General features: G+C 47.2%; 1 protein-coding gene across 2 annotated transcripts in view; it reads right to left on the bottom strand.

Moving 5' to 3' along the window:
• Positions 1-1,138: 1,138 nt before the first annotated feature.
• Positions 1,139-14,018, bottom strand: part of Lck (LCK proto-oncogene, Src family tyrosine kinase) — a 30,055-nt gene continuing 17,175 nt past the window's right edge. Inside the window, exons 1-13 of one of the 2 annotated variants that reach the window (XM_031378783.1) lie at positions 12,217-12,306; positions 12,010-12,119; positions 11,558-11,639; positions 11,297-11,387; positions 10,981-11,079; positions 10,593-10,696; positions 10,225-10,374; positions 9,790-9,942; positions 9,479-9,658; positions 7,098-7,174; positions 6,863-7,016; positions 6,653-6,784; positions 1,139-1,790 (exon numbers count right to left, since the gene is read on the bottom strand). In XM_031378783.1, the coding sequence (XP_031234643.1) occupies positions 1,585-1,790; positions 6,653-6,784; positions 6,863-7,016; positions 7,098-7,174; positions 9,479-9,658; positions 9,790-9,942; positions 10,225-10,374; positions 10,593-10,696; positions 10,981-11,079; positions 11,297-11,387; positions 11,558-11,639; positions 12,010-12,119; positions 12,217-12,244 (1,566 nt within the window). In that variant the 5' untranslated portion in view covers positions 12,245-12,306 and the 3' untranslated portion in view covers positions 1,139-1,584. Of the gene's footprint in view, positions 1,791-6,652; positions 6,785-6,862; positions 7,017-7,097; positions 7,175-9,478; positions 9,659-9,789; positions 9,943-10,224; positions 10,375-10,592; positions 10,697-10,980; positions 11,080-11,296; positions 11,388-11,557; positions 11,640-12,009; positions 12,120-12,216; positions 12,307-14,018 lie in introns of those variants that run through there. The other variant, XM_031378784.1, reaches the window with a different exon arrangement.

The raw sequence follows: 14,018 nt of genomic DNA on the forward strand, positions 1-14,018 counted from the left end.
CACACGCACATGCACCCACACACATTTAAATGAGTTGGTAGTTTAGAGAGATGGCTCAGCTGTTAGGAGCTGCTCTCATAGAAGACCATTCCCAGCAACCCCATGGTGGCACACAATCATCTCTAATTCCATCCCCATCATCTGCCTCTGACCTCTGAGGGCACTAGACAGGCACATGGTACAAGTACATACTTGCCGGCAAAACATTTACAGACATAAAAATAAATCTACAAAGAGAGTTGACCTTATCTCAAGTGCTGTCTTTGTGTGGTCCTCAAACCATTTTTCTGTATGGGTTTTTTGGGGGGGGGTTTGTTTGTTTGTTTGTTTGTTTTCTCCCTTGGTGTCTGAGACAAGTTTTCTCTATGTAATCGTGGCTGTCCTAAAACTTGTGCTGTAAGCCAAGCTGGTCTCAAACTTAGAGATCCCCCTGCCTTTGCCTCCTGTGCTGGAAATAAAGGTATGCCCTACCACTGTCTGGCAGGTTGATTTTTTTTTTTTTTTTTTTTGTGGCTGATACTGAAGAATGCTACTAATAAGCTAAGAAGTTATGGTTATAATACTCATTCTCGGTTACCTCAAGGTTCTGAAATTCTCCTGTTCACCACCCATCCACCACCACCACCCCCCGGCCCCTTACCTTACTCAGGACCAATCAGCTTAAAGGTTAGCTGATGACGCTTTCCTTAGTAAGCCAACTGCTCTCCTTGCCCTTTAAACTTTTGAACCTGGTTTTTCTTATAAAAAGCCTACTCTGAGAGCAGACTAATGTGATAACTATGTTCTTTCCTTCTTGTGGACCTGGACGTCCAGTGTTATGCTTTGTGTTTAATAAACTAGTCTTGTTGAACTGATATGGTGTACGTGGTTTGAGTGGTGACTCCTCAGACCCCAGAACGCATCTCTCAGGTAGACTTACTCTCATCCACCAGGGCTTCACACCATATGTTTTACATGACAGTGGTTCTTCCCATGTTCAGTGGAGAGAGACACTTAGATTGCAGGTGGAATATCCTGTAGTGATACTGGGAACTCAGAGCAGGAGAATCAAGGGTGGGCATCCACTAGCAACCCCAGTCTCCATCATCTGACCCCCTACTATCTGCCATAAAGAAACAAAGTATGCAGTAGAAAAATGTACAGCCTTAATCCAACAGACTTTTATTGAGCTCCTGGTGTGTGCTAGGCACCAAGGCAGAATACACAGATATGAGACTGGATGATAGCCCACAAAGAGGGCCTTCCTGGAGGATTCAGAAAGGCAGTGGCAGACAGAGACACGCATCAATCACAGGCCTCCTCCTCTCTATGGTTTCAGGAAATGGTACGGTCCAGGAAGAGACAATTAGGAGGTATCCAAGACTTAGACTCTCATGTTCCATGGGTATAAGACATGTATGTGTAGAACCCACATAACTACAGATGTGTGTACAAGACAGAAACTGCATTTATGTGTGGCACACGCACAGGCTTCATGTACAGAGTCAGAGTCCATGTGTACACAGGCCACGCGGATATGGCACAAGAATTCCATCTGCCCCAGCCAGGGCACAGGGGCTGGGGAGGGTCTTGGGACCGCAAGGCCTAACAAGGCTGGGGCTGGTACTGGCCCTCTGTGGCTGTGAAGAAGTCATCCAGGACGCTCCGAAGGTAGTCAAATGTGGGCCGTTCCTCTGGGCGCTCCTTCCAGCACAGCATCATGAGGTGGTACAGCTCTTCCGGACAGTTGTCAGGTCGCACCATTCGGTAGCCTCGCTCCAGGTTCTGAATGACTTCAGGGTTGGTCATTCCTGGAAGGATGATGGAAAAAGGAACATCAAGGTATTGATCTTGGGAACCTAAAAGCAAAGCTGATGCTAAACTGGAGTTTTATCTTTCCTATTCTTTCTTTCTATCTATCTATCTATCTATCTATCTATCTATCCATCCATCTTTTTCTTCTTTCTTTTCTTTCTTTCTTCCTTTTTTTTTTAAGATTTATTTATTATTATTATAAATGAGTACACTGTAGCTGTCTTCAGACACACCAGAAGAGGGCATCAGATTTCATTATGGGTGGTTGTAAGCCACCATGTGGTTGCTGGGATTTGAACTCACAACCTTCAGAAGAACAGTCGGTGCTCTTACCCGCTGAGCCATGTCACCAGCCCCCTTCCTTTCTTTCTTTTGTTGTTTGTTTGTTTTTGAGACAGGGTTTCTCTGTGTAGCTCTGGCTACCTTAGAACTCACTCTGTAGACCAGGCTGGCCTTAAACTCACAGAGATCCACCTGTCTCAGCCTCCTGAGTGCTAGGATTAAAGATATGCACCACCACAGCTGGCTCACTCACTCTATCTATCTATCTATCTATCTATCTATCTATCTATCTATCTATCTATCTATCTCTTTCTATGGTACTATTGAACACAGGAACATACACACATGAGACAAGCATTCCTTCATTGAGTTAAAACCCCAGACTATAGTTTGGATGTTGAATGTCTCCCTGTGTTGTAAGCCTGTCCCCAACTCATGGCATTAGTGGGAGATTGTAGAACCTTTAAGAAATGGGGTCTAGGGCTGGAGAGATGGCTCAGTGGTTAAGAGCATTCGACTGAGTTCAAATCCCAGCAACCATATGGTGGCTCACAACCATCCGTAATGAGATCTGATGTCCTCTTCTGGGGTGTCTGAAGATAGCTACAATGTGGTTACATATGTAGTTACATATAATAAATAAACAAATCTTTAAAAAAAAAAAAAAGGAAGGAAGGAAGAAAAAGAAATGGGGTCTAAGATAGGAGCGGTGGGACACCTTTAATTCCAGCACTCAGAGGTAGAAGCAAGTGGATCTCTGTGAGTTTGAGAATAGCCTGGTCTACAGAGTTCCCAGACAGCCAGAGCCACACAGAGAAACACTGTCTCAAGAAAACAAAAACAGGGCTGGTGAGATGGTTCAGTGGGTAAGAGCACTGACTGCTCTTCTGAAGGTCCTAAGTTCAAATCCCAGCAACCACCTGGTGGCTCACAACCATCTGGAATGGGATCTGATGCCCTCTTCTGGTGCATCTGAAGACAGCTACACATAATAATAAATCTTTGGGCTGGAGTGAGCAAGGACTGAAAGAGTGGGGCCGATCAGAGCAAGCAGAGGTCCTAAAATTCAATTCCCAACAACCATCTGTATAGCTACAGTGTACTCACATACATAAAATAAATGAATAAATCTTTTTTTTAAATGAATAAATCTTAAAAAAAAAAAAAGAAAAAAAGAAAAAGAAAAAAAAAAAGACTGTTTCTCACTATCCAGCCTTGGCTAGTCTGGAACTCATCATGTAGACCAGTCTGACCTAAAACAAATGAAGATTTGCCTGCCTTTGCCTCCCAAATTCTGGGATTAAAGGATGTACAATAATGCTCAACAAACTTCCTTCTTTTTAAAAAATATTCTATTTACTTTTTTTTTTTAATGTTAAATCTTGGCTGAACATTTGATACTACATTTTTTCATAGCCGATTTCTTTTTTTACGATTTATGTATGTATGTATGTATGTATGTATATGGGAACACTGTCACTGTCTTCAGACACACCAGAAGAGGGCATCAGACCCCATTACAGATGGTTGTGAGTCACCATGTGGTGGCTGGGAATTGAACTCAGGATCTCCGGAACAGCAGTCAGTGCTCTTAACCTCTGAGCCATCTCTCCAGCCCCCTATTCTATTTACTTTATTGTTATTAATTTTGTGTATGATGTGTGTGGGCCAAAGCACATAAGTGGAAGTCAGAGAACAACTTTTTTTTTTCTTTTGTTCTTTTAGAGACAGGGTTTCTCTGTGTATCTCTGGCTGTCCTGGAACTCAACTTGTAGACTGGGCTGGCCTTGAACTCAGAAATCTGCCTGCCTCTGGTTCCCAAGTGCTGGGATCAAAGGCATGTGCCACCAATGCCTGGCCAGAGAACAACTTTTTAAAAAAGGATTTTTAATTATTTTATTTTATTTGGTGGAGGGTTGAAACAGGGTTTCTCTGTGTATCCCTGGCTGTCCTAAAACTCTGTAAATCAAGCTGGCCTCAAACTCAGAAATTCACATGTTTCTGGGATTCAAGGTGTGTGCCACCATCTTCAGCTTAAAATTTTATTTCTATGTATATCAGTGTGTTTTACATGTACACATATCACATGTGTGCCAGAAGAAGGCGCTGAATTCCTTGGAACTGGAATTACAGATAGCTGTAATCTGTTTTATGGGTGCTGAGACCTGAACCCAGGTCCTCTGGAAAAGCAGCCAGTGCTCTTAGCTAGTGAGCCATCTCTCCAGTCCTCCCAACCACCTCAGACAATAATTTTTAAGCATGGGATCTCAGCCAGGCCACCATGCCTTTAATTCCAATACTCAGGAGGCAGAGGCAGAAGCAACCAGATCTCTGTGAGTTCAAGGACATCCTGGTCTACAAAGTGAGTCCCAAGAGAGCCAAGGGCTATATAGAGAAACCCTGTCTCCAAAAATCAAAAAATAAAATAAAAACCAACCAAACAAATAAATAAATGCAGGTTCTCTTCTTCTACCTTTGCATGAATACTGGGGGATTGAACTCAGGTCATCAGGCTTGCTCAGCACATGCTTTTAACCTCTGGGTCATCTAGGAGTGTCTCAGGAGTCTTTGATTGTTTTTGTTTTCCGTTATAGAATGCTGACCAACACAGGTGAGGTTCAGAATATGGAACTACCAATCCAAACTGATGCTAGTCTCCAGTAAGGTGAAGCTCACTAGTGTTTCCTGCTGAATGAATGTCAGGCGCACACCTATAGTGCCGACACACACTCAATAACATACATGCCAGCCGTGGGACCTTCACTGAGCCACCTCTTCCTTGGCTTCTTCCTCCAGCATAGAGTGAGTCCTCGTTCCTCCTCACTGACTTATAAGGAGGAGCTGCTCTTTTTTAAGGTGTACCTGAGATTGTTCTTATTTGATGGCAATGATGTCAGGGCCCAGGATGGGATGAGAGCCCCACAGCCAGAGCAGTGTCTAGGTATCTCTAGCTTTTGGGCCTAGGCCAGAAGATGAATACTGGACTGAGATAGGACAAGCCCAGAGCTGGGAAATCTTCTAGCCTCTAACTGTGAGAGTAGACTAACCTGATTCAAACTGCCTTTACATTCCTGGGATCAAATTTCAGTGCCTGTCACCCTGGGCCTATAGAAAGTCTCTGCCAATGTGACCTCTGAACTCTATAACCTCCTGCACTTTTCTGTGGCATTTTTCTTTCCACAGAGGTTATCAAATTCCTTCTAGAAAAAAATCCCACCCCTAGGCTTAGAAGCGTGGCTCAGGGGCAGCTCACTTAACCTTGCATGCACAGGACTGGGGTTTGATCCCTAGGGACATAGGCGTATGCCTGTAATGTAAGCACCTCCCAGTGAGGCGGAAGCAGGGATATTGGGAGCTCAGGGGACATCTTCAGATTCATAGAGAATCAGAGGCCAGTCTAGGCTACATAAGACATTGTTTCCAAAAACAAAACTAGCAGCTAACAAATAAACATTCAATAAAATCCCACCCGTTGTGCTTGAATATGGGGTAAGGGCCTTTCCTAGGGGAGGAGGAGCCAACATGGTTTCTCTCTGTAGCTGTCAAGTCCCAGTAGGAAAGGACCAGTGTTTCTTACAGAGCAGTTCTCCATGCACGCATAGGTCAGAGCATTTCAAAATGCTCTTGTTTTACATATGGGGAAACTGAGGCTCAGAGGGCAACATAAGTTACCCAGTAATGGCTTAGTGTGGCCTCTGATCTCATATTTAAGAAACCATGGGTTGGGCTGGAGAGATGGCTCAGTGGTTAAGGGCACTGAATGCTGTTCATGAGTTCAAATCCCAGCAACTACATGGTGGCTCACAGCCATCTGTAATAAGATCTGATGCCCTCTTCTGGTGTGTCTGAAGACAGCAACAGTGTACTTATATATAATAAATAAATAGATCTTAAAAAAAAAAAAAAAAAAGACCGGGCAGTGATGGCACACGCCTTTAATCCCAGCACCTGGGAGGCAGAGGCAGGTGGATTTCTGAGTTCGAGGCCAGCCTGGTCTACAGAGTGAGTTCCAGGAAAGCAGGGGGCTACACAGAGAAACCCTGTCTTGAAAAACCAAAAAAAGAAAAAAGAAACCAGGGGTCAGGCAGTGGTGGGGCACACTTTTAATCCCAGCTTTTTGGAGGCAGAGACAAATGGATCTCTGAATTTTGAGACCAGCCTGGTCTACATAGTGAGTTCCTGGACAGCCAGGGCCAAAGAGAAACCCTGTCTCAAACACATGCAAGCGCACACTCACATACACACACACACACACACACACACACACACACACACACACACACAGAGGAAGGTTTACCTCCTCTGACAGTCCACTTCTGGCATACTAGGTGGCCTATGCCATAATTAAGCAAGGAAGAACTGGAGTTTTTGAGAGGTGTGGGGACTCAGAGGCAGAGACGGAAGCCAGCTAGGAAATCAAGCATCTAATAGAAGACTTGGAAGTCACAAGCCCAAGTGGATGGAAGAGAAGCAATGAGAAGTTTCAGAGTCTGAGCCTGGGTAGAAGTGAGTGGGAGGGTATGGATTTGCTCTCCTTCCTTTGTAGACTTGGAGAGTTGCTTCTCTTAAAGCTCACCTGGGTAAGGGATTCGACCATGAGTGACAATCTCTGTCAGCAGGATCCCGAAGGACCACACATCCGACTTGATGGTGAAGGTGCCATAGTTAATGGCTTCTGGTGCTGTCCACTTGATGGGAAATTTGGCCCCTAGAGGGAAGCAAAGTTAGTCCACCCGTGTGCTTGCTCTACTACAGTCCATGAACCTCCTCTCTATCCCACACCTACCCTCCCGGGCTGTGTACTCATTGTCCTCAATGAGGCGCGCCAGGCCAAAGTCTGCGATCTTGCAGCTCAGCGTGTCAGACACCAGGATGTTGGCGGCCCGCAGGTCACGATGGATGTAATTCTGCTCTTCGATGAATGCCATGCCCTCTGCAATCTGCAGGCCAGGAATAGGTCACCAGTCTTTACCCCACTGACCTGAAGCCACACCCAGTCCTTTGCCTGTCCATCTCCTTACCTGGGCTGCCATGTCCAAAAGTTTGTTGACGTTCAACTTGATGCCCGAGGGAGTCTTGAGAAAATCTACTAGGCTCCCTGGGAGCAAAAGCAAGAGTTGTTGACTTCAACTGCCCAGGAGGGAAGCCCCTAGAGCCTTCCAGATCCACCTAGGATCTGGAAGCAGTGCCTGACCATGGCAGGGAAAGAATGAGGACTGAGAAAAGAGTGTGTGCTTGGGGTGGAAGGGGAGATGCTGTGTACAAGGGAGTGATGCTCAGCATATGGGAGGGCCCTTTCAGGACGGCTAGGATGGGCAATGGGCAGAGGATCCAGAGGCATCTTGCCATCACTTGAGGCAGAGCCCCATCTCCACAGCAGCCGAAGCCGGCATGCTTCACGCCTGTGTCTTCTTCCCATAGACCTGTCTTTCTCTATGACAGACTACTGTTGGATTCTTTTTTTTTTTTTTTTTTTTTTTTTTTTTTTTTTTTTTTTTTTTTTTTTTTTTTTTGGTTTTTCAAGACAGGGTTTCTCTGTGTAGCCCTGGCTGTCCTGGAACTCACTCTGTAGACCAGGCTGGCCTCGAACTCAGAAATCCGCCTGCCTCTTCCTCTGCCTTCCAAGTGCTGGGATTAAAGATGTGTGCCACCACTGCCTGGTCTATTGTTGGATTCTTCACACAGATAGCTAGACTCTTCCTTCAAAGTCTCTTTGCTTCATTTCTGGTCTTCTAGAAGTTTCTCCTTTCCTTCTCCTGTCCAGCTGGACCACTCTCCTATACTGTTCCTAACAGCAGTCATAAACTCCTTCAGCTAATTAGCAGAACGACGGTGGTGCACAATTTTAATCCCAGCATTTGGGAGGCAGGGGCAGGCAGATCTTAGAGTTTGGGACCAGGAGACCCAGGGTGATACAGAGAAACCCTGTCTCAAAAAACAACAACAACAACAACAACAAAAAGAGGCCAGGGAATGGTGATGCACAGCTTTAATCCCTGAGGAGGTAGAGGCAGACAGATTTCTGTGAGTTCAAAGCCAGCCTGTTCTACAGAGTGAGTTCTAGAACAAAGAAGGCTACACAGAGAAAACCTGTGTTAAAGTAAAGAAAAAAAGACGGCTGGAGATGGCTCAGCGATTAAGAGCACTGGCTGCTCTTCCAGAGGTCCTGAATTCAACTCCCAGCAACCACATGGTGGCTCACAACCATCTGTAATGGGATCCGATGCCCTCTTGTATCTGGAGACAGCAACAATGTATTCACATACATAAAATAAATAAATCTCTAAAAAAAAAGCCTCATGGTGGTGGTGCATGCCTTCAATCCCTGTGCTAGGGAAGCAGAGGACACAGAGAAACCCTGTCTTGAAATGGAAAAAAAAAAAAAAAAAAACCCTACCAATAGGAAAACCTATTTGGCCTTTAATCCCAGCACTTGGGAGGCAGAGGCAGGCGGATTTCTGAGTTTGAGGGCAGCCTGGTCTACAGAGTGAGTTCCAGGACAGCCAGGGCTACACAGAGAAACCCTGTCTCGAAAAAACAAACAAACAAACAAACAAAAGCCTATTTGCTATTTCCAGGAATCATTAACCAATGTACAGTTTGTTTTTCTTCCTGAAAGACAGACAGATTTTGCAGTCCAAACAATCTAAACCACTTAAAAACAAAGCTGGACAGGAACTGCTCTTCCATCCCCATAGCAACCATATGGAGAAGTTGCTCTTCCACTAGCGCTACTATGTCTTAATTACATGTATTTATTCATAGGGAGCGGCACAAGCATGTGCCATTGCACACATATGCAGACCAACTCGTAAGAGTCAGCTCTTTCCCTCTCTCATGTGGATTCCAAACATTGAACTCCTTCTTGTCAGACTTGTCAGCAAGCACCTTTACCTGCTGAGCCATCTTGCTGGCCCTAAATCCACTATTTTACAGATTAAAAAGATCTATTTGGAGCAGAAAGCAGTGATGTGATCAGCCCAAAGTCATACAATTATAAAGCCTCAACACTATCCAGGCAGTCAGACTCTTAACAAACATACTACATATTGGGGCTCAGCGTTTGAGAGCACTGGCTGCTCTTCTAGAGGACCGGAGTTTGATCCCCTGGGGCTCACAACTGACTGTAACCCCAGGTATCTCACACCCTTTTCTGGTTTCTTCAGGCACCAGGCACCATACATTATTTCTTGGGTCAAGCATTCTGAGATCTAGGTGGACATTGGAAGAAAGGAACAGAAACTGCCGATCAGGGACTATCAGCTTAAGGGCCCAAGAAAGGGTCGTCCTTAAAAGCTCTCAATGGCAGGTCAGAGGAAAAAGTACTTTCCTCCCCTGGGTGCAAAAAGGAAGTAGAATCACAAGAGCGCCCTCAAGTGGTTGGACTCAGCAGGACACCCACCGTTCTCCATGTATTCTGTGATAATGTAGATGGGCTCCTGGGTGACCACTGCATAAAGCCGGACTAGCCGCGGGTGCTGCAGCTGCTTCATGAGGTTAGCCTCAGCCAGGAAGGCATCGGGGGACATGCTCCCTTGCTTCAGACTCTTCACTGCCACCTTCGTGTGTCCGTTGTAGTACCCTGATGGGGTCCCGGTGAAGGAGTTATAGAGGTCAGGATTCTGACTAGACAGCCGCCCTGAACAGGCCAGTGTGAGAGGACACTCACATCCCCACCCCCTCTTTCCAATCAGTCCTGAGGGCCACACTCACCCATCCACACTTCCCCGAACTGGCCAGCTCCCAGCCGCTCAACCAACTTCAGTGTCTCCCTGGGAACTTCCCATTCGTCCTCCCACCATGGTTTCTGGGGCTTCTGGGTCTGGCAAGGGCGGCTCAACTTTGTGCATAGTCCATCAGAGGCGTCTGCGTGGACAAAGGAGAAGGGTAAGACTGTCACTAGAGACCTTGGATGCTCCCTCCAGCCCCTACCTCTCTCCACTTTCCTCGCAGGGGAAACAGACTGGCATGGGAGGGGAGACGTGGGTCATCCAACATTAGCCTGCAGGATCCAGGGTCAGGTAGTATACCCCTCATTCATTGAAGGGGAATGAAAGGTGTTTGGAGGGTCCCTAAGAAGGACTGACGGGGGCGGGGGAGACAGGCTACTAGAATGGGCACAGGTGAACGCATTCCGCCGGAGCTCACTGGTGTAATGGCGGACCAGATCGTGTAGTCCGGGAAAAGTGATCCGAGGGGAGATGTAGAAGCCACCGTTGTCTAGGTTACGGATCTTGTAATGTTTCACCACTTCTCCCTGGTTCTGGTCGAAGTCTCTGACCGATAGTGAAAAGGATCCTGAAGAAGGATTGGAGAGGGGAGGAGGGAAGAGAAGAGAAGTTGAAGAGGGAAAAGAAAATGAGGCGGATTGCCTTCCATAGATCAGGTGGCCACAGTGCCCCCTCCCCCCGATTCCTACAGCTCCCCGCCCCCGCCCACCTCCTCGCCCGGAGGCGCCCGCCCTCACCTCACAGCCCCGCCCACACCGAGGCTCCGCCCGCCAGGCCCTCTCTCACCGGCGGTGCTTTCGCTTTCTCGGATCAGGAAGGATCCATGCGTGTTCCCGGGCGCCAAAAGCTGCCGCTCGGCGTCCTTACGGCTCAAATTCTTGAAGAACCAACTATATAAGGCAGATGCAAGACCATCAGCTGTTGATCGATTTTTTTTCTTTTTTTTTTCACCCTAGCTGTCCTGGATGGAACTCCTTCTGTAGACCAGATTGGCCTTAAACTCAAGATCTGCCTGCCCCTCCCTCCCAAATGCTGGGATTAAAAGCCTGTGCCACCTTTGTGCAATTCTTCCTCCATCCTAGTCAATCATCCCCTACTCCCCGAACCACGCCCTGTTCTGAGATCCCTGGATGCCTCCCCCCTCCCCCCATTCCCACGGAGGTCTCCTGCTCACGGTTCAGGCTCCAGGCTGTTTGCTTTCGCCACGAAGTTGAAGGGGATGAAGCCTTCTTGGCCAGTGGTCAGGGACTGAGCCTTCCACCACTCACCGCTCCTGCATCACAGAGACCATCATCATGGTGTGCATACCCACTGGAAACCTCTCAGAGTAACCAGTTAGGTCGGGCCATTACTCCTCTGGGTCAAGCACTCTGGAGTTTTCTACCTCATTCCAAACACCCTCAGCTGAGGCCAGAGCCTATGTCAGGGGTGCAGGAGGGCCAAGGACACACACACACACACCAGGCAAGGTGGGTTAGAGGTATACTTACTGCTCCAGGATTCGGAGTTGTTCACCCTTCTCAAAGCCCAGGTCTCCATCATGGGTGGGCTCATAGCTGTACAGGGCGATAACCAGGTTGTCTGTAAAGATAGGAAGAGTCAAGAAGAACCAGCCTGGGGCTCACAGGAACAGTGGAATTCTAGAGGCACAGGATGCAGTCAAGATGGAGAGAAGGTGGAGAGGGTATGGACACGAACAACCAAGCATCCACAGGCCTTATGATGTTTCACAGGCTGCTGCATGAAGTCACCTTGCAGTGGGGAGGCTGGTGGGAGGGAGCCCTCATAGGTGACCAGTGGGTCCCGTACTTCAGAGCCATTCCGGATGGGCAACTGATGGGATAGGAAACGAGGCTGGGGTCAAAGAAAAAGGACTGGATCTGACCCTGGCTCCCTCTCCTCTCCTCTCTTTCGGTTTTTCCAGCCTGGCTGGACCTTGTCTCTGAATTCACCAACTATGTGTGCTTTTGACCTCAGGACGGTTCCTTCCTCTATCTGGATCTCTTTGGTGATGAACTCCTGGGAAGATGGGGATGTTGCTATTTCCAGAGCCTTTAGTTATGATCTGTTTATTTTTTTTCTCCTGGATATACAACTTTTCCCTCATGCCTTCCCTTCACCAATCCCATCTCCCCGCCCCCATTCCTTTACCAATCCCATCTCCCCGCCCCCATCCCTTCAACCAATCCCATCTTCCTCTTACCGAGGTCTTGCTGTCCAGGGGGACTATGGGATAGTGGCAGTTTTCACACACGTCAATGTTCTCCATCCAGTCATCTTCAGGGTTTGAGCTGCAGACACAGCCCATGATCCCTGAAGGAACGTAGAGAGGTCTGAAAGGAGCTGCCCCTAAGCCAGTTCCCCCAACATCAGACATCCCAGAGCGCTTCAATGGAGTTACAAAAGGTACCTGAGATTGTCAGCTCAGAGGCCCCCATTGGCCTTAGACAGAGGAGCCAAAAAGTAGGACTCTAGCTTCTGACGGAGTTCACTCTGAGCCCTCAAGCAACAAGTTCACTGGAGGCCCAGGCCCAGGGCTAGTCCCACCCTCCCACCTGGGGTGGGCAAACCGCCACAGGCATCTTTGTTAGTCTAGTTACCCACTTCCTGCCTCCTGGGCTCTCCTAGTATTCTCCTTTGGGGGACTACCTGGGAGACATCACACACACTTTGCCAAGCTCTGAGGGAAACCTAGATTTTCATTCCACCCTCCTCCACCAAGAAGGGTGTATGTCCCTCCTCCCTACAGCTCTCCTGCCTAGCTACTGAAGCTGAGAGGTTCCAGCTCCTTAGAGTCAGCCCTCAGCCTCAGCCCAACCCCAGCACCCCCACCCCCAAGCACAACCACAGTCTCCTTCAGAGGGTTTCTTCAAACATGCTTTTGCTTCTCAACAGCAGAAAGAAACCTGTTGGCGGGGCGGCCCTGTTGGCTGTTAACTACTTCGGCTCACTTGCCTGGCTTAGCTGTGGAAACTTTTTGTCAAATGAAATCAACATCATAGACCCCCAGCCAGTAAAGTAGAGTTGCTCTAAGCAGGTCAGAGCGGGACTCCGTCTGAAGCCCCTGGAATCCCTGTGTTCCGCCTTCCTGGGCACTTGTCCTCAATAAACAGTTTACTTTTAGTTTGTTTTATTTATTTATGTTCTTTTTTTATTAGGTATTTTCTTTATTTACTTTTCAAATGTTATTCCCTTTCCTGGTTTTCTCTCTGAACACCCCCTATCCCCTTCCCCCTGTTTTATTTATTTTTTATCTAAGGTCTTACTATGTAGCCTTGGCTGGCCTTGAGGACTGAAACCCACTATGTAGACCAGGCTGGCCTCGAACTTGCAGAGATCTGCCTGTCTCTGAGTGTTAGGACTAATAAAGGGGTACACAAGCATGTTTCTTATGTCAAGAAGACCTATTCCATCTCTCAGTTGTTTAATCTATTTTGCTACATACCACACACACATACACACACACACAGAGCTACCTGCACATTCACACAACTTGTATTCTGAACTACTTTGCTTTCACACCATTATTTTCCTTAGACGACACCGTTGTGTTTCTGACTCTTTTTTCTTTTTTTAATTTTTAGTGTATGTGTGTGATATGCTACTGTTCAGGTGTGGAGGTAGGAAAACAACTTTGGGAACAAGTTCTCTCCTTCCATAACGTTGGTCTCTGGAGATTGAACTCAGTTAGGCTAAGCGGAGGCACCTCTATCATCAGATACACCATCTTGCTGACCCTGTGTTTGTGACTCTCACACCCTCCTGCATCACTCTAACTCCATCTGTAAAGTTCCCACTCAAATATCACATTGTGCCTCTCAGGCTCCTGCCCCATTTTCCTCAGGCCACAATTGTTGAGTCAGGGATTGGGGGTCATGATTATGATCTATGTGTCAATACGAATGTTCCTCCTTATCTCCCCTTCTTTAAAAAAAAAGTTTTATTTTTATTTATAATCATATGTTCCTCTGTATGTGTATGTATTCACATTTGTGTGGGTCGACATAGATTCCCTAGAACTGAAGCAGCAACTGGCTGAGCCACTCAACTTGACCTCCAGAAGCAGAACTCAAGACTGGAGAAAGAGCAACGTGGACTTTTTTTTTCTCTTTTTTTCAAGACAGGGTTTCTCTGTGTAGCCCCAGCGGTCCTGGAACTCACTCTGTAGACCAGGCTGGCCTTGAACTCAGAAATCTGCCTGCCTCTGCCTCC

This window comes from Mastomys coucha, unplaced genomic scaffold (genome assembly GCF_008632895.1).
Source record: "Mastomys coucha isolate ucsf_1 unplaced genomic scaffold, UCSF_Mcou_1 pScaffold18, whole genome shotgun sequence".
Classification (NCBI taxonomy): Eukaryota; Metazoa; Chordata; class Mammalia; order Rodentia; family Muridae; genus Mastomys; species Mastomys coucha.